This window comes from Berghia stephanieae, chromosome 2 (assembly GCF_034508935.2).
Source record: "Berghia stephanieae isolate SIO BIC M18660-M18661 chromosome 2, UCSD_Bste_1.3, whole genome shotgun sequence".
NCBI lineage: Eukaryota > Metazoa > Mollusca > Gastropoda > Nudibranchia > Aeolidiidae > Berghia > Berghia stephanieae.
Window position 1 is genome coordinate 122,973,858 of NC_088361.1, and position 25,718 is coordinate 122,999,575.

Below are 25,718 nucleotides of genomic sequence, written 5' to 3' on the forward strand. Positions count from 1 at the left end.
GGCAATGTTCTTTATTTCTGCAGTTGCATTTTCTAGTGGGTGGGTTTTGCTCTTGTCGGTGGTTTATTAATATTTTTTGTTGTGGCTTGAAATTATTTGTTCTATGTTGCGCATACACGAGTAACTTATTTTTATGGTATTCCTGTTGATAATTTTATGTAGCTTGTGGTTTTTTGGAAAGTGTGTATCAATTAACTTCAGGAACTGCTGTCCTATGTTTGTGCTGACGTTTATGTCGAAAGGTGGGTTGAACCAAGTTATGTGTCGTTTTCTTGTTTTACGTTCTTCACTTGTGTGTTGGGGTTTACATGAGAGGGAGGCCTCTGTGTATACAAATGGTGTGTTGTATCCACTTTTTGTGAGTGCTTCTTTGTAGGGGGTGGCTGCGACGTTGAATATCTCTCTGTTTTCCGAAAGTTTGCTCACCCTCAGTGCTATGTTTTTTGGTATGTTTTCAATGACGGGACGGGGGTGGTTGCTGTTTTTATTAATGTAGCTAATGGTGTTGTTTGGTTTTCTGAACGGTTGGAATGAATTGGATTTTATGTCGAATGTGATGTCGAGGAAGTCAACTGTTTTTTTGTTTGCTTCTATCGTGATTTTCAAATTGTTGTTTTGGAATATTTTACAGATTTGTTTTTTGATGTTTTCGTTCGCTCTTGGTCGTCTGTTGGTTATAGCGAGTCCGTCATCTCTATAGAGGCCGATGTATGTGTGTGTATGTTGTAGTTGTGACAGGATGTAGAGTCCGACCAGTTCGCATGTTTCAGCACCGTCGAACGAACCCATTGTTACGTCGAAATCATTGTGTCGCTTTGTCCACGGTGTGTTGTCGTAGTATAGTGTGCTGTGCTTGGTGTGTTTGATGATGTGTTTTTCCTCTTCTGTGATGTTGTTGTATTTTGCTGCGAATTCCAATGCTTTGTTTAGTAAGTCTGGAGTGATGGAGGGGTAAAAATCGCAAATGTCGAAAGAGATGAAGGTGCAGTTTTCTTTGTTTTGGATATTTTTGAACAATTCAATGACTTCAACAATTTGAAAATCACGATAGAAGCAAACAAAAAAACAGTTGACTTCCTCGACATCACATTCGACATAAAATCCAATTCATTCCAACCGTTCAGAAAACCAAACAACACCATTAGCTACATTAATAAAAACAGCAACCACCCCCGTCCCGTCATTGAAAACATACCAAAAAACATAGCACTGAGGTGAGCAAACTTTCGGAAAACATAGAGATATTCAACGTCGCAGCCACCCCCTACAAAGAAGCACTCACAAAAAGTGGATACAACACACCATTTGTATACACAGAGGCCTCCCTCTCATGTAAACCCCAACACACAAGTGAAGAACGTAAAACAAGAAAACGACACATAGCTTGGTTCAACCCACCTTTCGACATAAACGTCAGCACAAACATAGGACAGCAGTTCCTGAAGTTAATTGATACACACTTTCCAAAAAACCACAAGCTACATAAAATTATCAACAGGAATACCATAAAAATAAGTTACTCGTGTATGCGCAACATAGAACAAATAATTTCAAGCCACAACAAAAAAATATTAATAAACCACCGACAAGAGCAAAACCCACCCACTAGAAAATGCAACTGCAGAAATAAAGAACATTGCCCGCTAAACAAACAATGCTTAGAATCAAGTTTAATTTACCAAGCCACAGTCACAGAAACTAAAACAAACAAGCAAGAAAAATATGTAGGACTAACAGAAAATAATTTCAAAACAAGATACAACCTCCACACCTCAACATTTAGAAACACTAACAAAAAAACATCCACAAAACTCAGCGAACATATTTGGAAATTAAAAGACAACAAAATAGACCACAACATTTCATGGAAAATTTTATCTAAAGCAGCAGGATACACACCAACATCAAAACAATGTAGCCTATGCCTGGAAGAAAAATATACAATAATCAAACAACCTCATGAAGCCACACTCAACATGAAAAGTGAGATCTACGGAAAGTGTCCCCATCGGCGCAAATTCCTCTTAATTAACTTCAAACCGGAACCACTTCAAGAAACAACAACAGTCAACAAAACAACTCAGTCCTGAAGATGGCAAATTAAGCCTGAAACATTGATGTAGACTGCCCCAAACATTGTGGTAAATATTTTAAATTATATATATATATATATATATATATATATATATATATATATATATATATATATATATATATATATATATATATATATGGTGGTTAAGGCATTGCACATTGTGTGTGTGTGTGTGCGTGTGTGTAATATTTCACTTATACTTATGATCATCAATATTATCATTGCTGAAACACATGATGATTCATAACTAATATATAATACATAACAAATAATTATCAAAATACACAATCCTAAACGAGACGAAGATCATCATTAGTCAAGAACCGCCGGAATGGATAATGACCAAACGCGTGGAACTGGGATCGTATTTCAAATCGGATTTTGCACGTGTCATTTTCCATCTAAAACCTCCAATGACTGGAGGGGAATCTCGTATTATTCTGGCGACGCCGAGATTTAACGTGACCTTTCGTCTCAAAACAGTATTATGTCGGGATGAGCCAGGTGACAAAAAACTATTTCAAAGACTTTTTTTTAAATGTGACCAGAAATGTGAGATTTTAGTTTTTGTCACTTTCAGAAACGATGTATCTATATTGACTTTAATAAATTCTTCAGAGTCATTAGCCCAATGGAGCCGGAGTTTATCCCGGTTTCTATAGCGTGAAACGGACAATAGCAATTGCTTTCTACCCTTTGGATATGACGCTAGTCTATTGTTAAGAACTTTCCTCCAGCTCTAACAGATCCAGCTACCCAATCACTATTGTTTGGGGGGGGGGGGGGGGGGGGGGGTCAGAAAAACTTCTCAACGTCATCCGGAATCTATCTCTGCCCCTTTGCGTGTGAACCGATGGCTCTACCTGGAGTTGTCTGGATCTCCAACCTTCGATAAGACATGTACAATTACCCAAAACCAACATTATTTTGTATATATTTATGTCGCTCACAGCGGTATTTTGTTGGCTTGATGTCGATGCTTAAATGGGACGTGATGTATTTTTTTTAAAGTTTTGATATATATATATATATATATATATATATATATATATATATATATATATATATGGATAAATATAAGCTCATTTATCTATCTGGTCATTATGAATATTTAAATCAGATATTTGTTCTCACCAACGTGTACTTATTTGTAGGTATGATAACTGGGTGCAATTATGGGCTTGATCGATTATTGTTGTAAAGGACAATATTTGGCATTGGTGCTAGAGTATTCCCATTACAACAATGAGCCCATAACAAATTGAGTTATCAGACCTGCAAATAAATACACGTAGGTTCTAACCCTACCCAATTCAATACAGTTTTGGGGCGATGAGTCATACATTAGCACGGAAATCAGACCGACATAATAAAGCGATGTTAAACGTGGTCAGTGGTCGGATATGTGACACGGATCGTGAAAAATTCTGGTCCTGGTGTTGCATTCTCGGGTCAGCTGCTAACACATATTACTCCACTCGACTCAAGTGTAAATGAGTACCTGGTTTTAAGCAGTGACGGGAACTGTAAGAGTTTTATGGGTCGTACCCAAAGGCATTGGGTTCGTTTCCCCCGTCGTACAGTGTGCTTTTGAGCAATTCACTTAGCCCTAGCTCATTTTGTGGTACTACAATGCTGCTTACACATGAGTTACTCCAGTCTCATATTGGATTAGATCCGAAAGAAGAAAAAAACATGGGAACTAAAAGTTTATATGAGTGTTTCCATTTTAAATAATAAGATGGACGAGTCTTGATTTCTTCAATAGAGAATCATTACTCCCACTTATCTATGTATTTCTAACTTCCTGTTATAACTGGTCTATTATTCATAAGATGTTAGATATGTTGATGTTCTCTCTCTCTTTCTCTCTCTCTCTCTCTCTCCCTCTCTCTCTCTATATATATCTCGCTCTATCTCCCTCTCTCTTTCTTTCTCTCTCTCTCTCTCTGTCTCTCTCTCTCTCTCTCTCTCTCTATCTCGCTCTATCTCCCTCTCTCTCTCTCTCTATCTCACTCTATCTCCCTCTCTCTTTCTCTCTCTCTCTCTCTCTCTCTCTCTCTCTCTCTCTCTCTCACTCACCCTTACTCTTGCTCTTTCCTCTATAAACACCCCCAAACAGAAGCAGAATTGTCCCAACCTCCAGTCTGGGGTAAGTGTATTATTGGCCTCAATAAAATCAACAAAGAATCTTTATAGGCTCGTTACTGGCTCGTTAGGCGAATTGAGCCAATGTAATGTTCCTATTCCACAATATTTATACAGAGATTTGCAAAATTGAAGACCAATGACGACTACCAATGGACGGCGACACAACTCGACTATCTTGATTGCCTCTCTACCAAGGGAGATAAACGGTTTTCTAAATGGATTTGGTGTGAGCGGGGGCATAGGATAATCGAGTTATGTCCCTTTACTCAAGCCCTCTTCATATCTGGACCTGTCAGCGGCCAAATTATTGCCCTTTTGTCCAGAAATATTGGACGCTTCGTGTTTTTTGGGGTGTTTTTATCCCAAGATGTTTTGAGGAAATGTTTTGTTGCTTTTGTCCTTTTTATGGCAATATTCTATCTTATTACAGGTTTATACTTGTGGACTCATTATCATCGTCTTCATCTTCATCGCCGTCGTCGTCGTCGTCATCATCATCATCATCATCATCATCATCATCATCATCATCATCATCACCCTTCTCTTCCCATCATCAATCTCACATTAATACATTCATCATCATTATACTAATATCATCATCTCACCTCTTCTCATCTCATCTCACTCACATCTCACATATCATCATCATCATTATAGCCTTTTTCCCCCTCCCCTGTCCAATGTCTAGGCCACTGGCATACGTTCCCCATTCTCTCATCCGTGACCTGTGTCTTTAACCTCTTCCATGATTTTCATCCTGTCTCAATATCCTTCTCCAAGGAAATCATGGCTTTCCTCATGCTCTCTTTCCCTGTAGAGCCTAAGCCAGCACCCTAATTGCTATACCATTGGCTTTTAATGACCCGTTTTTTACTGGGATTTTGTTGTTGTGTTGTTTGTGTTTTGTTTCGTTTTGGGTTTTTTTTGTTGACTTTTGTTGTTATTTGTCTGTTGTTTTTTTAATGTTTTTTTTTTGTTTGTTTTTGTTTTTTTTTTTCTGTTTTTTTCTTCTTTTTTGGGGGTTTTGTTTTTTGTTTTCGATTTATTTATTTTTTTGTGTGTGGATTTTTTCTAGCGCATTATCCACTGAACATGCTCAAAGCGCTTTACAAGGGGTCCCTGACCAAATGCAACACAAAACATGTAGAACGAGACAGGCACCTGTTAGACGATATTACAATTATTTTTCCAGCAGAGACAACGCTGTTAACGACCAGGTACTCATTTTACACCCGAGTGCTGTGAGATAATGTGAATAAAGAGCCTTTTTCAAGAATCAACTAGGCACCGAGCGAAGCTCGAACCCCGGATCTTCCGATCCGAAAGCGAGTGCCATACCACAAGACCACATAGCCACACGTGAAATTAAATGGAAGCTTCAATCTATTTTTAAAAAACACAGATCAATTTAAGCTTTCATTTCATTCCCAAAAGTTATTTATTTCTTCGAGCTTCAAACAGCAACATTTTCATTAAATATGAGTTAGAACACGAGTAACACATGTATGTATTTCGTCCTTTACTAAAGTCCCTTTTGCGCATTTTCAGATGAGTACGACTCTTTTGGACGCCTTACCTCCTCATATTTCTTGGAAGCTCAGCTGTGACTTTAACTTCTACGATGGCATGGTCATTAACACCTGGAACTGTTTTGACATTTGCAAAAGATTTGGAGAGTTTGCAAAGTGAACACACACACACACACACATTACACACACATACACATTATACACACATGCACACACACACACACACACACACACACACACACACACACTAACTTAATGTCTTGTTCTTGTTCTTGTTGCATGTAATTTTTTGAATGTTTCTGATTTCTGCTTCGCATTAAAACATAGTCGTACTTTTTTTCCATTTTTTTCTCAGGTTAAAACTGTAAAAAAAAAATGCTGTTAAATAAAGATCAATTAAGCACGGACACTTATTTGTGCGGCTATATGGTCTAGTGGTATGACACTCGCTTTCGGATCGGAAGGTCCTGGGTTCGAGCCTCGCGCTCGGCGCATAGTTGAGTCCTTGGAAAAGACTCTTTACTCACATTCTCTTACCGTACTCAGGTGTAAAATGAGTACCTGGCCGTTAACAAAGTTGTCTTTGTCCGAAAATTTGTAATATCGCCTAACAGGCGTCATGTCCGTCCTACATTTTAAATGTTGCTGTTGACCAGGGACCCCTTGTAAAGCGCTTTGAGCACATTTAGTGGATATTGCACTATATAAAGCTCTTTTTTTTCTTTTTAAAAAAAATTATTTCAATCATTATATTATATGGAAAAACCAAGTTAGACCGAGAGGAAACTCTGGAGCTATCTACTGTCAAAACCGGTCAAATTATCAATTTTGTAGCTGCGCACGAATCTGACAAACCTATGTTGATTGACTTTAAAACATTAAAAATATGTCAAAGCTTAGACATTGGAAATGTGAAAAATTTCAACGGCCTTCATTACACGTGGGTCGGACTCAACTTAATATTTTAAAGTTATCTATTTGTTATATAAGTTGACAAAACAATTTGCTTTTGTAGTATGCAATGTTAAACGGTCCGTTAAAACTGTGTCTGCACGATAATATGTTATGTTATTATATACAAAGCGAGAGCTGTGATAACTAAATATATAAATCATTTATTATATTATTATATATAAAATATTAAATATATTATGAGTGTTTGACATTGTACATTGAAGTACGTATAAGTGGCTCTATAATTTTAAGTTATATATATGAAATTAAATTTTCACGATAACAATATTTTGGCACAAGATAAACCCCATAAATGTGTCTGGCACGAATAATGGAGTTGAAAAATTACATATTATATATAATATTATATATATATATATAATATATATATATATATATATATATATGTATATATATATATATATATATATATATATATATATATTATTTGGCCAATAAATTTTAATTCAGCTATCATTATTGTTAATTTGGAAGGTTTATAATTCCTCTCTGTTCTTATGATCATAATATTTTGGCAATGTTAAAGGATAAATCTGGCAGATGAATATTTCCTTCTCGATGCCTTCAAACTAGTCATCCGCTAAATTGATTTTTGAAGCATAACATTTCAAGGAAAAGAATTACTTGAAATCTTCTAATTTTGATCACTAAATTTCATTATTTCATGAAAATCGTTTATGAAAATGTTTTGGAAAGTTATCATTGCCACTTCAAAAAGAACACAGAACACAAATCACCGACATGGCCAAAATTTCGTTTTCATTTGTCTTTTTCTCTCAAGAAATTAAGCAGTAACGGCTCTTACCCAAGAATGCAATAATCATTGAATTAGTTCGTGGCTCGTAGGCATCAATTGAAAATATCCCTTCGCCCTGTTACCCGCCTAGGCGTGTTAGGACCGCAGGCGTTTGTCTTCCTTTGCTTCATCCCCCGTCATCTTTCCGAGATGCTCCCTCGTCCCTTCATAATCCTGTGCGAGAGAGAAAGAGCGAAGAGCATGGACGGGTGCCTTGGTCTTTAATTAAAACAAAGGCTGTTAGCCCTTTATTAAGCGGTCGCGAAGTTGTTGATTAGCCACGCTCGTGACGGGGTGAGCATTATTTGCTCTCTGTAGACATTTCCCCTCTTAATTCTTTTATAGACTGGAAAGGAGATAATATATCCTACGGCTATTTCAATATTCGTGACGCTCTTTCTTTGTGATCGACAGACACAGCATTCAATCTTTTGTTATATCAAACAATGGTTTATCAAATCTAGCTTTAAAATGAGTTTTAGATCTCTATTCTGATATAATATTAAAGATGAAATTAATTTGTTGTTATACTTCATATATTAAATAACTTGAGCCAATATTTGAAGCGAATTATCCATCCAGTATCTTAGCTTCGTAACAGAGGACCGGAAGTACCGTAAAACTCGACAGATTCGAGCCTGTGTTGCCGGCAGCGAATTTGTCTAGTAGTCTCTAATAAGAAATTAGTTGATGGTTTGGAACTCTTTTCGCCTGAAAACATCCTAGGGTCTTGTCAATGGCTGGTTTGGATGATTAGATTAAATGGTAAGATCGGCATCACTAGAATCCTTTAGTCTGTGATCATTCAATGTTTAATTCAGACTGACAGCAGCTGGAGGCAATATTATCTCCATCATCACTCATCATCACTGTCTTGATTTCTGAGCCGTGTTGGTTAGTTCAATTCAATACCTTTTTTGTCGTGATCGGTTATGTTTGTAGAGGAAATCTAATGATGACAAGAAGAGTCTGTCGGAAAGTGTCAGGAAAAAAAATGGAGTTGGAATTGGAGTGATGTGTTGTAAGCCCATGTCCGAAAGAGGTGTCAACTGTCGTGTGATTGATGGCTTATGTGTTATTGCAGTTATCTTTTCTTGGACAATAAGATTTTTGTTGACTGTACTTATTGTAGACAATGGTTTTAACAACAAATCGCTGCCAACTTCTCAAATATTTTTGTTTGACAGCACCCTACAAAATCTATATTTGATTGGTGTGACAGCTAAATTACTTACTGTTTCTTTGTATATCACTGTTGTAGTACAGATTCTTTGACCATATGACGACGTTCCCTGGCCATACTGAGACCGACATTAATTCAGAGGTCTCTCTTTTGTCGCGTAATAATATTTTTCTCTTAAAAAATTACTCATCTCACGCCTGAAAAAAAAGTATGAATATTACATATTATGTTACTTTGATTGTTGGTTTTTTTTTTTTTCATCAAGAGTGGAAATAAAAGAAAACTAGATCTAATGAAAAAAAAAATGGCGGGAAGTTCCGAGCGAAATACCAGTGTCCATTCCTGAGGGTAACAAGAATATAACTATTATATTGTGCTCTACGAAAACAAAAATAAATGCATTTCATGAGTCAGTGGTTTGGGGGACATTCTTTTTTATTCTTTTTACTGGAATAATGTTCCACGCGGTAGAAAGATTGATCTAAGATTCGATTTGGAATGTTATAGGAGGTGAACTCTCTAACACCTTTGCCAACATCACAAGACTCTTTGGACACTTTGAATCGGCCTTTATTTACACAAAATTGCGAAAATAAAGTCAATAAAGCCATTTCTAAGATAATCCAAAACCTTTTAGGCCCCATTTTCTTCTTTTCGCTGCAATATCTTTTTATAACATGTTTGTGAGCTCCTTCATTTCAAAACATCAAATTAAATTCATTTTCCACAAACGAATAGAAGTGATTAAGATAACTCTTGGCCTCCAACCACTTTGCCTATTTTCTGGTAGTTGCCTGCCCCTGTTCTATTGAGCGATAAGGGAGGGAATGTAATATGGACACATCTAAATTGAATGAATCTCGAGTGATCCCAGACCCCTGATTCCGCCGAATTTCGGTTGCCGCCATATTAAACACCAAGTGGCGCCCGGAGCATGATGGGATGTCCTCTCATAGCTTTCTTGATTCCGAGTCTAAGGGAAGTCTCTCTCTCTCTCTCTCTCTCTCTCTCTCTCTCTCTCTCTCTCTCTCTCTCTCTCTCTCTCTCTCTCTCTCTCTCAATTGCTCTTTTTTCTTTCTTTTTTGTCTCTCTACTGTTTTGCTCTCTATCTATCTATCTATCTATCTATCTATCTATCTATCTATCTATCTATCTATCTATCTATCTATCTATCTATCTATCTATCTATCTATTTATATATCTATCTCTCTCTCTCTCTCTCTCTCTCTCTCTCTTTCACTCACTCTCACTCTCTCAATTGCTCTTTTTTCTATTCTTTTCTCTCTACTGTTTTGCTCTCTATATATCTATCTATCTATCTAGCTATTATATATATATATATATATATATTATATATATATAAATATATTAAATATATACTTAATATATATATATATATATATATATATATATATATATATATATATAATATATTATACCTGTCTATCTATCCAACTAATCGATCAATCTATAATACCATCCATCTTTCCATTAATCGATCTGTTAATTTACCTATACATTTGTCCATTTATCTGAATATCTATCTATCTACCTATTTATCAATCTATCTGTCTATCTACCTACCTACCTATCTATCTATCTATCAATCTATCTATCTCTATCCATTATCACTACTAATCTTTCTCTTTCTCCTCCTCCTCTCCTCGTCCTCTTCCTCCTCCTCCTCCCCCTCTTCTTCTTCTTCTTCTTCTTCTTCTTCTTCTTCTTCTTCTTCTTCTTCTTCTTCTTCCTCTTCCTCTTCTTCCTCCTCTTCTTCCTCTTCCTCTTCTTCCTCCTCCTCCACTTCTTCCTCCTCCTCTTGTGCTTCTCCTCCCCCTCCCCCAACTCTTCGCCGCATTTGCGTTTCTTCTTCTTCAGCTTCTCATTCATTTTATTGCTGCTTTCAACCATCCAATGTAACATTTGTTTTTTTTTAAAAAACGCATTCCGGTGAAGAAGAAAAAATAACAGCCGCAAAACAATGACAAACTGTAAAACCGCGAGTCGAATCATGTAGAAACAACGATAGTTCAAACATTAAAGAAATTTTGAAATGGGTGAAGAACATCAACAGCAACAAAACTTAAGACTGTCAAGCATTATTCTAAAACTTTGTTAAGCTCTGGTTCGATATTTCAACCACGCAGAATGTACTATCTAACGCCTGTTATTAGGCGATATTACATTTTTGTTCGACAGAGACAACGCCGTTGACGACCCGGTAGTCATTTTACACCTGATTATTGTGAGAGAATGAGAGTAAAGAGCCTTCTCCAAGGACTTATCTCACTCAACCCTAACACCGACTATATCCGTAGTATACACAGGGTTACTTATACCCATGCCTATTTATTATATTTTTCTGAGACAAAATATAGGCTTAGAATCAAAGCGAATGTTCTTAATTTTTACATGTTAATGGTAGTTGAATAAAACCATCTATGCACATGCTCATTTTTAATACATTCTTCCAATTTTGAAAAGTAGCAAAAATCTCTAGGATTGAGTGAGTTAACTATGCGCCGCTCAGACTTTGATTCGAACCCAGGACTTTTAGATCCGAAGGCGAGTGTCATACCACAAGACGACACACTAACTACATTCTACCACACTAACTACCTTCTGTAATATTTCCACCATTTCTAATCCAAACCAATCTATATAGATAAAACGAAGATGACGTCACTCCAGCCTTTGTTATTGTATTTTGCCATCCGCGTTTGTGAGCGATTCTCAAAGGTTTAAGATTACTCATAGTTTTGTGTGTTGGTTCGTTATACTTCCGGATGGCAATGTTATGAGTTTCTTTGCCAAGCGCATACTATCTATAGTCATTGTTTTGAAGACAGGAATGTAAGACGCGAAGTAAGATCGAATTGGTCGGGTTTGGATGTTTTTTTAAAGTTTATAGAGCCTCGTGATTGAGGGTACCTTGCGCTATATAAACATTTATTATTATTATTATTATTATTATTATTATTATTATTATTATTATTATTATTATCATTATTATTATTATTATTATTATTATTATTATCATTATTATTATTATCTGTTGGCTTGTAATATGTCATTCGGCTTCTGACTTAAATGGTCTTGGTTTGTGTCTTACTGGGTGGCGCAAAGTTGAGTGCTTACAAAAGGCTCTATACTCACGCTCCATAAAGTGTTGTCATATTATATTATATGACATAAGTGCGGGGCCGGTAACAATGTTGTTTCTGTCGACATAAAAGTATGATAGCGTCTTCCGGTGTTCTTTGTCGTCCTGCATGCTAATTTTGACTTATTTGTGTGTATATGTTGTGTCTAAGAATATGGCTTTCTTTTTCTGTCTCCTTTTAACTTAGCAACCATTTATATACATAAATTGTAATTGATTGGTGACTTAGTGGTATTTATGTTGGTCCTTATAAAGTGGATTAATTTTGTTTTTGCCTGTTACCCATTTATATACTTTAAAATTGTGACTGATTGATGATTTAATGGTAAATAGGTTGGTTCTTGTAATATGGATGAATTTTGTTTTTGCACGGTACTCATTTATTAAAAACGTAAGTATTATAGATAGCTACGATTTTATTTTGTTTCCTAAAAGAAAGGATTTGCTTGTTTTATATGGTGCCCACATAGTCAAGAAAGGGTTATTTATTTATTTATTCACTTATAAATCTATTTAATTTCTGATTTATCTATGTATTATATATATATATATATATATATATATATATATATATATATATATATATATATACATATATATGATTGAGGTGACTTAGCTGGAACCAAGTAGAGTGCTCGACCTCCCTGAGGACTCCAGGAATTCTGGACGAATCAACGTTGTTGGAGATATGTGAAAAAGACGAGGTGAGAACAAATAAATTATATATTAACAAATTTTATATATATATACATATATATATATATATATATATATACTATATATATATATATATATATATATACTACTACTCTATTTCATCTATACATTTATTTGTTTCCTTTGGTAAATTATTGCTATTACCTGTGTTAATTGGAAATTCTATGTTAATGCATGTTTCAGATTGGAAAACAACCCTTTGAATTGAAAAATTGTTAATTTTTCTTTGACTTATGACCCCTTGAAAAACGCTTTGAGCGTATTTAGTGGATATTGCGCTATATCAAGGGGTGCTCTATTGACTGACTTATAGCCACAAATGAAAGTTGATAAACGCAACCATTTAAAAAAATCATGGTTGATTAGATTTTTAGATTGCAGCATAATAGTATAGTCATAAACGCCTTGAGGGCATGTGGTCAATCACGTGACTATGGTACACCAACTGTAAACGAATCTCAATTTCTTTTTCATTGCAACCAATACCAAAAGATGAGACAATAGTGACTACAGAATTGGAAAATGAATCCAAACTGACTTGTCATTGAGTCACCGTCAAGTGGGCGCATCCCACAAAGAGCCATTCAAAGCGAATAACACTCGCCGTCTTCACATATCCAATAATGGAAGCCTCGACTTCTCACAACATCCAAAATCGACAGCAACTGCCATCGAGAAGTGCTGCACGGAGTGGACAATTTAACTCGAATCTCTTTTCACCAACTGCATATTGCAAACCCTTGGGGCAGCCTTGTTAACGAGGTTGATCGGAGCAAGAGATGCAAAACAACTTCTGCAATTCAAATTGGTGGTTTTACTCGAGAGTCTTGAGAAAGCTTGCCTTTGGTGATATAATGAAATGGAATAATAATGGAAGAATGTTCATTCCAGAGACAATAGTTATTGCGGTTACCCAAACACTGGTGCTGCTGTGTGAAATATGAGCATCTTAACAAAATGGTACTCTAAAGTGATTGAAAGTCGGTTTGTGTAGTATGATGGAAGCTGCTTGTTGAAAATTTTAACCGTTACAAATAGTAGTAACTATTAGAAAATGATATCGAGTTTTTTTTTTTTTTTTTGTAAATGCTCAAAACAAAATAAGTCATTCAAGGGATGTCTTGTTATTGCGTTTCAACGAAAGATTAGTTCTTAAGTCCCATTTCTTTGCTTTAAAATCATTACTAGATTATCCAGTCGAGCGTTATAGGTACTAATCCAACTTCAATTTGAAAGTTTTATTTCTTTTTAAAGTACGGTTCTATCGCCTTTTCCATCAACGTTTTTAAACACTTCCAATGCTCCTCTTTTGTATATCACACATATCACATATTCTAGATCTTATGTTAAACAATTTTTACCCAGTGTTCTATGAATCATTGACAAATGATAAACTATCTTGTATAATATAATATAATTGTATTTTATTTCCTCTTCAATGATAGGCATTGATTTTTTTATCAGGCTACGGAAACAAAATTCCATTTTACACATGACACTAACTAATTGGGCGTTTTTTTGAAAGAGCAATCCCATAAGCTACATTATATTTTGTGCTTTATCTAAAGGCAAAATCACAATGAATTAAATCTAAAAGACGTTCATTGTGTTACTTTGCTATATTTTAATAAATATTTTATTTCATTGTGGAGGACACAATTTGATTTAAATATCAATTAAGATAGCCCCTAACTTGTTAAATTGTCTAATAATAAGATAAATTCACATCTCAATTAAAAAAATAAGAAGCAGGCACTGGATCTGGTGTAAGATAAAGATCGGTAATCAGGTCTGGAATTCGAACCCACGTTGAAGCAGGCTGGTTTTAATTTTTTTTACATTTTTTTTTTTTTTTGGGGGGGGGGGTATTTTTTTTTCTTGTATTTTTCTTTCTTGCTTTGTCTGGCACAATTTCATAAACATTTATATCATATTTTTATCTCAATTGATTACCTCTAAGTAAAGAAGTCTCAAATTTTTTAGTTATTGACAATTTTGACAACTAAAAGCAAACGTTTTCGTGCCAAAAAAAAAAAGTGTTGATAGAGTATATTAGCAACACTCACAACGATAATAGTATATTTTTTAAAAAGTTAATAGTACTTATAATACTATCTATTTCAGGATTTAGCTTTCAAAATCTGCTAAATTGCATTTTCACCACTCAGAGAAAACTGCAATTTTTTTTCAATGATTTAGTGACTTAAATAGGAAAATACTTGTCTTGTTAACTTCATAGAACAATTACAAATTTTTTTTGGTGATTTTATAGTGTCCAATAGATTGCTTGAGATTATTAACCCTCTCCGTGCCACCTGCAGCAAAATTGTCACATTTGTCACGACACAATATACATTTTTCTTATTCAAATTTATTTTGTACACCGCAAAATTTGAAGAATGATCTTTGTTTAATAGATCAGAACATAAAGTTGCTTTATAGAGAGCTTGCTTGAGTTTAAAAAATCAATTTTACTGTAGGGTAAGCCTGCTATTTTGGGAAAATACTGAAAATGATCGGTAACTAGAGAGTTATTATCTATCTGGATGTGACCTGCCAGGTTCAGAATGTCATATCCTCCTTTGGTTATATTTGGTTGTTAATTAGTTTTCATGATTAATGTCTCTTGACGTTTACCAAAGTCAAAATTTAAACAGTTAAAAAGCGAGGGGGAAAGAGGTAAAGATTTGAAGAGGCGGGTATGGATTGGAAGTTTTGAGTATTCTCTTTGTTACAGTTTTGTTGTTTCTGATGTTTTTGTTTTGCTTTGTTTTGTTTTTGTTTGGTTTTTGTTTTGTTTTTTGTTTTCTTGTTTTTTGTTTGTTATTTGTTTGGTTTGTTGTTGTTTTTTTTTTGTTGTTGTTGTTTTTGTTTTGTTTTTTTTTTTTTGTTTGGTTGTTTTTTTTTTGTCTTTTGTTTTATCATTTTCGGAGAGGGGAGAGGGGTTAGTTTTTCGTTTGTTTTCTTTTTTTTTTTTTTTTTTTGTTGGTATAATTTAAAGGATCTAACGGCGCCGCAACAGACACTCTTGTATCATTTATTTATTTATTTATTTATTTATTTATTTATTTATTTATTTATTTATGTATTATTTATTTATTTATTTATTTATTTATTTATTCATTTATTTATTTATCTATTATTTATTTATTTATTTATCTATTTAATAATATATTTATTAACTTATTTATTTTTTATCTATTTATTTATTTTTACTTGCTTAATTATTCATCTAAATATTTGTTTGTTGCTTTGTTTTTATGTTTGTTTGTTTCGTTTTCTTGTTTTTGTTTGTTTTCAAAAAATGTTTTGTGTCATAAATTGGGATATTTTATAGTTGGATTGTCTTAATGAAAACACCAGTATACGTAGAGATATTGCAAGGTACACAGGGCTTTCTTTTTTCTTTTTTTCTTTTTTGACACAGTAATAGCAGCAGTATGAATATGTCAAGTCCCAAAACAGAAAATGTTTTTATTTCAATGATGGTTAGAGATGTATCCGTCCAAAATCTGATGGGATACCTGAATGGTACAAGAGAAAACATAAAGTTGAAAGGCCCGAATAATAGTCCCGCCGACAGCTGAATTGTTCAAATGCATGAAGTAACAAATCATAAAAGAAAGTTGGGGGGGGGGGTCAATTTCTTTCCCAGAAACAGGTAACAATCTGTGGTTTCAATTATAAAGAGGATGTGTGTTTTGAAATTGAAAATGTACTTAAAACTTTGTAGAGTCGGATCTTGTAGTGCAGGAAAACAATTTCTCGCATAGGTTTGGCTAATGGGTAAACGGGAGGCAATTCATGAAAATACTTGTTATCCTAAATCCAACCATGATTACTTCCCTTAAAAGATTCACATGGGCTGACCATGCATTTGCTGCTTCTTTGGCCCATACGTGTTGATATAAAATAGGTAAATTTATCCATATAATTCAACATAGTGATAAATTATTTCGATGACTAAGTGGCTTTGTTAGTGCAATGGATGTAAAAAAAAGTATAGAGAAAAAAGATCTTGTTATCAATCACAATATATTTTGCATTTTTCTTTCTGTTTTATATAATAATCTAGCATACTGTTTTCCAAAAAAGCATTTTCTCTAAATTTGATCTCTTCTCTTCGTTTTAAATATATAATGCCTTTAAGTTTCGTCTATCTAACGTTGATGTAAAAGATTTTTTTTTAATTGTATATTTGTATAGTACCGGTATCCATCTGTGATTTCCCTGTACTAGATTCTTATTCATTCTTTTATTCATTTACTCACTCAATCATTTAAAAGAGGAATATTTGAATGAGCTGCTGTAGAGGTAAATTTTAACATGCTTTTTGAATGAATCAAAAGCGTGTCAGATTCTTATAAGGCTGTAAAAGGATTCCTTGCCTAAGGAAAAGTTTTTTAAACCGCTTTGACAGTTTGTTTTTGGAAAATTTTTATACAGCTGAATGGATGTGTAGCTATAATTCTCTAATAACACACCCTTCTTCTCCTCCTCTGTAATCCTTCGGAGTCATAGGGCCCGTGGAGCCGGAGTTTATCCCGGTTTCTCTATAGCATGAAACGGACAATAGCAATAAATTGCTATCCTTCTGATAGGGCGCTAGTCCATCACAAAGTACTCTCCGCAAAATCTAACAGACCCAGCTATCCAATCATTTCTATGTTGGACAGAAGAGTCAGAAAAGTATTTCGACTTCACTCGAGATCGATCTCTGTCCCTTTGCGTGGAAGCGGGTGCTCTATCAACTGAGCTATTGTGACCCCTTCTTATAAGACATAAGATGCACATAAAAAGCACGGCCATGACATAAGAGTAAAAGAGATCAGAATCTCATTGGCATGACTTAATATCATCATGATGCATCTCAAGGAATCTTAAAACGGGAATTGTTATTTTCAAGTGAGCACAGTTGTTCCCTGACCTCCTTAATCTGACATAAATATATGAGTGAGTGCGTGCAACACTCTAAACTCATATAAAAGTCCACCCCTCCCCAAGTCACAGGCACAGACACGGGCTAACCACCGAGGGGAGTACTGTCAATTTGTAACAAGATAAATATCGGGTTAAAAAAAGAAAAAAAAACAAGAACAGAAACTTGAGCTTTTACACAGCGCAATATCCACTACACGTACTCAAAGCGCTATACAAGGGATCCCTGATCAACAGCAACACTTAACATGTAGGACGAGACAAGACGCCAGTCGGGCGATATTACAATTTTTTTCCGACAGAGACAGCGCTTATAACGGCCAGGTACTCATTTTACACCTGAGGAAGGTGAGAGAATGTGAGAAAAGAGCTTTTTCCAAGGACTTAACTATGCGACGCCTGAAGCGGGACTCGAACAAAGCACCGTCCGATCCGAAGACGAGTGTCATACCGCTAAACCACAGAGCCGCACAATAAAATATTTGAAAATGATAAGAGGGAATTTTTTAAAAATTATATCATCTCCTATTAAGTTCAAAGAAGGAGCTTTTAAGTAGAAGCACAGTCACAGTATTTCCAAAACGACAGTGGCACACAAAATGGTTGCAAAGATTAGTAATCAAATAATCAATATCCAACTATGAGAAGATACACAATAAAGCATTCGTATCATCTCTGAAACAAAAATACATATACATACCTACATCTCTCTGTTTCCATCCAGGAAAAAATAACGTGAATTTTTATACAGTGCACTATCCACTACAGTGCTCAAAGCGCTTTACAAAGGGTCCCTCACCACCAGCAACACGTAACATAGAGAACGAGACATGACGCCTATTGGACGATACAACATTATTTTTGCAACGTAGACAACGCTGTTAACAGCCAGGTACCCATTTACACCTGAGTCCGGTGAGAGAATGTGAGTGAAGAGCCTTTTCCAAAGACTCAACTATGCGTTCAACAAGGCTCGAACCCAGGACCTTCCGATCCGAAAGCCAGTGTCAAAACACAAGACAATGTAGCCGCACAAAGAAAAAGTCAAAAGAATTTTTTTCGGGCAATTTGATCTTATTCCAGAAAAAAGGGTACATAAACACTTGGAAAGGACAAATTAGGATAGAGGATCTGATAGTCAATTTTAAAGGGACCTTTATAGTTCCCCCCCCCCCCCCCATTCCAACCATTAGCACCAAAGAGAGACAAACGTTTTCCACTTTCTGTGGGAGAATAACCGCCTTATGCTGACCCTTTTAGAAAGCTCTTTATACATGAGCTTTTACATAGTGCAATACCTACTAAATGTGCTCAATTATAACTTTTTTTTCGACAGATTATAACGTTGTAACCGACCAAGTACTTATTTGACACCTGAGTACGGTGAGAGAATGTGAGAAGAGCTTTTGCCAGAGACCAAATTTACGGTGCTCGAACCAGTCCGAAGTATGTTTTTTTAAAATGTTTTTAATGGTTTTACGGCGCTTGCAACTCATTAAGGTTATATCAGCGCCAGTAAAAAGAAAGAAAATGGGATAGTAAAAAGTTCTAGAATTACAAATAAAGCACCCAAGAAAAAGTAAGACATAGGGGAACTGGGAACAAATAGGGAACATGTGTAGATTCCAAGAGTACACTATCAGTGAACTTAGTTTGAGATCACCTAAAAGTCTCATCTAGACACAAGCACAGGTCCCTACTATGAGGAACACACTCAAATTTTTACAAATCATATATAATACACAAACAAAGCATAATACAGTGCATAACAGAGATGATTTACAAGGAAAAAAATATCATCTCCCAAAACTATCAATACATTTGACTGTTTCCCTCTCAGCAAGGGCATCCGGTCAGGCCAGGACAAAACCAAGTAATCTCATTCCAAGACAAAGACGGAAAGCAAGTTGGAAAACAGATATAGGGAGATAGAAGACACAGAGGTACCTCCCTGCCCACTATGGGAGGTTGGAACCCCACCAGTCCGAAGTAGGTATTATACTACAAGATCATAAATCGAGGAGAAAAAAAAGGGGGGGGGGGGAGGGAGAGTATAAACAATATCTCTTTAAATTTGAAATAACAAACACAAACATACAAAATATGTACAATGAGAATTAGGTTTAATAATCATATAATCACATAAAGATACATAGTACATTATCATTCATCTGCAAATCGGAAAATCTGGAGAAATATACATCACATCAAAAATCCTATTTACTTGAAAGTCCAATATAAAACAAATGTGATTCTTATAGTTCTTTTTTTTTTTTTTTTACATCACATCAAAAATCCTATTTACTTGAAAGTCCAATATAAAACAAATGTGATTCTTATAGTTCTTTTTTTTTTCATTAAAAAAAATCACAAGACATTCCTTAGAACAGGAAAGTAAATCATCCTGGCTGAGACAAAATTCTTCTCCACTGACTTTTCAAAAGAGACGTTTTTTTCCATAAAGGAATTCATTGAATATGGACGAAAAGTTATTTATGCCGGATATAACATTATGCAGGTCTGATAACCCAAATTGTTATGGGCTCATTGTGGTCAGGGAAATACCCTCAAACCAATGCAAAATACTGCCCATTACAACATCAACAATGTTAAAATTATAAGCCCACAATTGCGTTCGGTTATCAGACATGCAAATAAGTGCACCTCGGTTTCTCAAAATTGATTTTACAGTCAATACAAAATTTGGGTTAATTTTATATACTTATTGGGGATTTTAGTCAAAGTTTATTGATTATTATCATTATTAAATCAGAACTCTCTAGTTTTACAAAAATTTGGGTCCAATTTCACAACTTCTTGAGTATCTGTAAGTCATTACATCTTATTGGAAATGAAAGTTGATGCCAGACTACATAATTTCAAGGATTTTGAGTGTCATTTCATCCTTGTGAGGGTAAATTATTTATTTTTAATGTTAACTATAGCGACTACAATTTTCATTTCCTAAAAATTACGAATTTATAAAGTTTCAAGTTGGCAGGTCTGCATAAAGTAAAATCCCACATAGATCACTTTCAATGTAGAATCTTTGGAAAGGGGAGGTGGGGGGCTGAAGACCCTGACATAATACCGTTTTGAGACGGAAAGTCACATTTATACTGTATTTGGGGTAGGAGCTACCCAGTTAGAGAGTTATTATCTTATGTTAGCTTGCGGAAACAATCATTGCGTATTTCACTGTAAGAAAAGCTAATTAATTCAGTTTTCTTTTTTTTAATACGAAGACTAGACGGGGAATGTACGAGAAATTTGGTATTTTGATGAGAAATATAAGCTACGAGCATTCCAGAGCAAACAAGTGTATACAAATGTGCTGCAAGGAAACATATACAAAGATACAATATTCAATGTTATTTTAAGTTGTCTAAATCTTAGGTTGATTTTACTTTGGTGTGTCTTGGAGCAAAGTAGAAATATAACAGAATGGTGTAAGAATGGTTCAACAAATATTATGTATTATTTCAAGGAAAAAAAGATATCGCTTGAAACACGAGACAGTTTTATGATGTTATTGGCAGTTATGATAATGATGATGATGATGATGATGATGATGATGATGATGATGATGATGATAACGATGATGATGACGACGACGACGACGATGATGATGATTATGATGATTGTATGATGATGATGATGATGATGATGATGATGATAACGATGATGATGACGACGACGACGATGATGATAATGATTGTTTTGGTATGAGTTTCAGCTTTGGTTGAGGTGTAGGTGGAATCAACAGATTAACAATGTTGTTGGTAAGACAAAATTTTAATGTCATGTTTTAATATGATTATCTCACATAAATTAAATAATCAAATATGATATCCTGCTACACTTTGTCCAGTCTTCTGGTGTGTAAAACGTCAACACCAAGACCTTTTGTTGTCAAATCGTTCGGAGAGGAAGGAATACTCGGGAGGTGAATATGACGGGAAAATTTAGGGCTACCGTCTTCTCCGCAGCCCATGAGGTTTTTACCCGTGGCAAGAAGAGGGTTAAAAATGCCCGACAACGTATGATGAATCTGAGATGAGGCCATGACAGACGGTAAGAAGTCGGGGAAAACCACGCTGCTATTGCCTGGTCCCGTGCCGATGACGGTGGTCGGGAGGGATCGAAGAGATGCGCCTGCGACATCAACAGCGGTAGGACTGGTGATGCCCGCTATAGGGTGAGTGAACCAAGGATCTAGAGGAAGGCCTGCAGACACGATGGAGGATTGGGACGCGGGGAAGTTTGGCAGTGTCGGGATGCTGGGTCCTTCGGGAACTTTGCCGAATTCAACTTTCTCTTGGCGACGCCATTTGGCCCGTCTGTTTTGAAACCATACCTGTAGGAAAATAAACGGGTGCAATGTTAGAATGTTATGTTTTTAGAATATTCTCCGGAAATTTCTAAAATTATCTTTATTTATCCACACAATCAAGAATATTGAGTTCATGACAAGTGATATTCCTTTTTAAGAGCGATATGTTTTCGTGTGCTTTATAGCATTTCTAAACAAAATAAATCCCCATGAGTTATTGATATAACCAAGTCGTGAGCAGTTGACCGAAACATTTTGATGCCATCATTTATCCACATTTTTCATTGTTTTGGTTTCTTGTATCATACGACGTTTAATTTGGGCCGTACGGTGCTTTCAGATTAAGTCGTCTCCTGAGGGTCAGTGAAATATTCTCAATGTATCTGAAGGCATTCTTCAATTTGGAGACCTTAAGGACTCCCTTATACGTCAACTTTCTCTCCTAATGGCTCAATTGACTCAAATGATTCAAAAACAAATGGGTGATTTGAGCCCGAGTTGACCAAGGCTTTTATTTTTTAATCCATTCCTCTGAGGTGGCCAAGTGGTTTGCACTGTTACTGGGGGAAGGGAAGGGGGGGGGGGTCGAGCCCCTCTTGAGACATTTTCATTTATTTTGTTCCCCTTGAGCAAGATTATTACCCCATAGTTCGCACTCGTGGACATCATGGGTGATCTCTGTTGAGATCAGACGTTTATTTGATGAATTGTCTATCTTCATTGAATACTTATTCTAAGGGTAGAAAGTAACGATCTTTACTGTCCCCTTTACTCCTAATAAACCCATTTAAACAAAGATTTCAATGATCTGGTGGCCCTGAGGCTCCAGATTCGTTAATCATTGTGGCTACATAACATTCTATTCTGGCCTTCAAATACTCATGACCCTAATTTCCCATTAAGCCATTGTGTGACTAGAATGGCCAATTTCATCCATCCCACATCTCACCACACATGAAGTCGACACCCCCCCCCCCCCCCCCCCCGCTCCATCATCCCTTTAACCACGACATAGTTGCTACAACCTCAATATAATAATATTATTATAATGGTCTTGTCTGAAACAGATTGGCTTAACAGGCCAGATATACCCGAGTTCTAGCCATTTAATCCCCCCATCACTTTAGAAGTTAATCGGACATTGCCCTATTATTTCAACAACACTAATATAGAACGTCGGATGGCATACATTTAGCTTTATTTTTATGTTTTAAAAAATTCATAAAAAAAGAGGCATTTTCAAAACAAATAGATAGTCATGGATGGATTTCAATAATGAATGTTTATACATAAACGGATTGGGGGCGGGGGGAAGGATCCACTATGAACAATTTATTTTTATTATTCATATTAAATTTATTCATATAATTTTGCTCATTCACCTTTCTTAAGCTCAAAATGTTATTTGCTTGTTCTTTTTTATTTTATTTTTTTTAAAGATGAAAGAAGTGTAATTAGTTAGCCAAATGATGATCGAGTAACATATATGATAACATACAAAAACGCATGGCTTTCTAAAAAAAATGCATACGTCCATCTGAAAGTTTCCCAGATGATACTCAAAACAAGTCCCGGGTAAAACCGAACGGTCTCATTTCAGAACCAGGACACAGAGCCACGTGATTTGGACAATAAATGCGGTCTGTCATTTTTAAAATAAATATTATATCGGAGTGATTTAGATGTAAACAATTGGAGTTATAGCCAGAAATGAGACTTGGATATATATTCTCTGATATTCTATTACCTATAAAAGTATGGTTAGTTGAAGTTAGAAAAATTAACATTCCGTATTTCTGATCATGTAAATCCTACATTCATAAAGACATAATATCAGATAGAGGCGATGGTTCAAAAATGGTATAGAGTGATGTCGGAGGGGGAGGGAGGTTGGAAGACTTAGCAAGTAGGCCGCCCCAACCAGTAGCCTAACATTACAAGTCTCATACTCCAGACAAGCTCAATTCTGAAACAATAATTATCATAATAAGTTACTCCTTTGGAGTCAAGAATTTCAAGGAATAGAAGTATATCCTAACGTCGGTAGCGTGAAATACAACACTTACAATTGCTTGCTACCATTTGGATAGAATCCTAGTCTCACAAAAAGTGCTTTCAGTTAGATATAACCAATATCAAGATACCCAATCAACAATGAGCGGACAAAGAAGGAGACGAAATGTTACGCAGATTTGCACCAATTGTGTTAGGGTGGAATTGAATGCTTTAGACAAACATGTTCCCCTATCAACCCTATCACACCTAATTATTTCCTTTTTATCTTAAGGGGAGGGGGTGATGAAATGGCTGAGTGGTTATGGCATTATTGTAACATCCGCAGAGTCAGGTTCAAGCCCCGCTTCAGCATCTCGTGTTTTCTTTGAACAAAATACGTAACCTCCTTTTGCTCATTCTGCCGTAGTGCAGCTGAGGCTTGTTATAAATATCGGTCATTTTCTGAGATATACATACTCTAAAGAGAAAGAAACCCCGCTGAGGACGAATAAAGGTTTTTTTATACGTCGATTACAGTGCCAGTCATAGAAATTGAAATTGAGCTTTTATATAGCGCAATATCCACAAAACGTGCTCAAAGCGCTTTACAAGGGGTCCCTGGTCAACAGCAACATTTAACATGTTAGGCGATATTACAATTTTTCGGACAAAGACAACGCTGTTATCGGTCAAATACTCATTTTACACCTGAGTACAGTGAGAGCGAGAATGTGAGTAAAGAGCCTTTTCCAAGGACACAACTATGAGCCGAGCGCGAGGCTCGGACCTAGGACCTTCCCATCCGAAAGCGAGTGTCATACCACTAGACCACATAGCCGCACAAAAATCAGAGCCAGTCATAGAAACACTACCAACCAACTGCCAACTCCCTCTTCCTCAAACAGCTTTTGCCTAATTATTCGAACCTCAATCTCGAAGTTCCATTTCATTATTCTTCCATGCTAATGAGAATCAAATCCACGCATGGTTAATAACCCATGACCACAACCCCCTTAACTGGTCAGTGGTCAACAACAACAGACAGACCTGTAATTGACGCATCAGGGTGACTTGTGCCCTTCTCTAAACACAAAAATGGACACCATTGGTGAGCTAGTGGACACCAGGACAATAGGATTGTGTCGCTGTAGTGCCCCTATCTTAATCCATTCACAAATTTCCTTTAACTTCCACCTCCACCCCATAACCTCTCTCTCTCTCTCTCTCTCTCTCTCTCTCTCTATCTATCTATCTATCTATCTCTCTATCTCTCTCTCTGTCTCTCTCTCTCTCTCTCTCGTCTGTCATATGTGTGTAAAAGACAGAGAAAGAAGGAGAGAGAGAGAGGGAGAGAGAAAGATGGAGAGAGAGATGGAGAGAGGGAGAGAGAGAGAAAGAAAGAAAGAAAGAAAGAGAGAGAGAGAGAGAGAGAGAGAGAGAGAGAGAGAGAGAGACGAGACAAGACGAGAGAGATGAGACAGGGGGGGGGGGAGACAGAGAGAGAAAGAGAGAGACAGAGACGAGAGATTGAGAGAGAGAGAGAGTCTTAAAGATAACCACAAAGAAAGAGAAGGAGAGGAACATCTTTGACAGATACCCCACTACAAATAATAATAAAATCATTATTAACCGTCCATTCGATTCAACATGCCTACCGCCACACCCCTCCATAATCATCACCTGCTGCCTCAGGCTACAACAGCGCCAAGCCAAAACTTCATTCCAAACCAATACAGGGGAACAGAAATCGAAATGAACCTCCCCCACCCCCACTCCGCATCCCCTCAAACTACCCGACAGAGTGCTGCGGTCATTTCGTGGTCAACTTGACCGACAGGAGAAC

At 36.0% G+C, this 25,718-nt stretch overlaps 1 protein-coding gene across 2 annotated transcripts in view; it reads right to left on the reverse strand.

Moving 5' to 3' along the window:
* Nucleotides 1–19,649: 19,649 nt before the first annotated feature.
* The window catches only part of LOC144966475 (uncharacterized), a 58,641-nt gene continuing 52,572 nt past the window's right edge, over nucleotides 19,650–25,718 (reverse strand). For both annotated transcript variants that reach the window (XM_078903062.1, XM_078903061.1), the window contains exons 4-5: nucleotides 19,853–21,904; nucleotides 19,650–19,770 (exon numbers count right to left, since the gene is read on the reverse strand). In XM_078903062.1, the coding sequence (XP_078759188.1) occupies nucleotides 21,404–21,904 (501 nt within the window). In that variant the 3' untranslated portion in view covers nucleotides 19,650–19,770; nucleotides 19,853–21,403. The remainder of the gene's footprint in view (nucleotides 19,771–19,852; nucleotides 21,905–25,718) is intronic.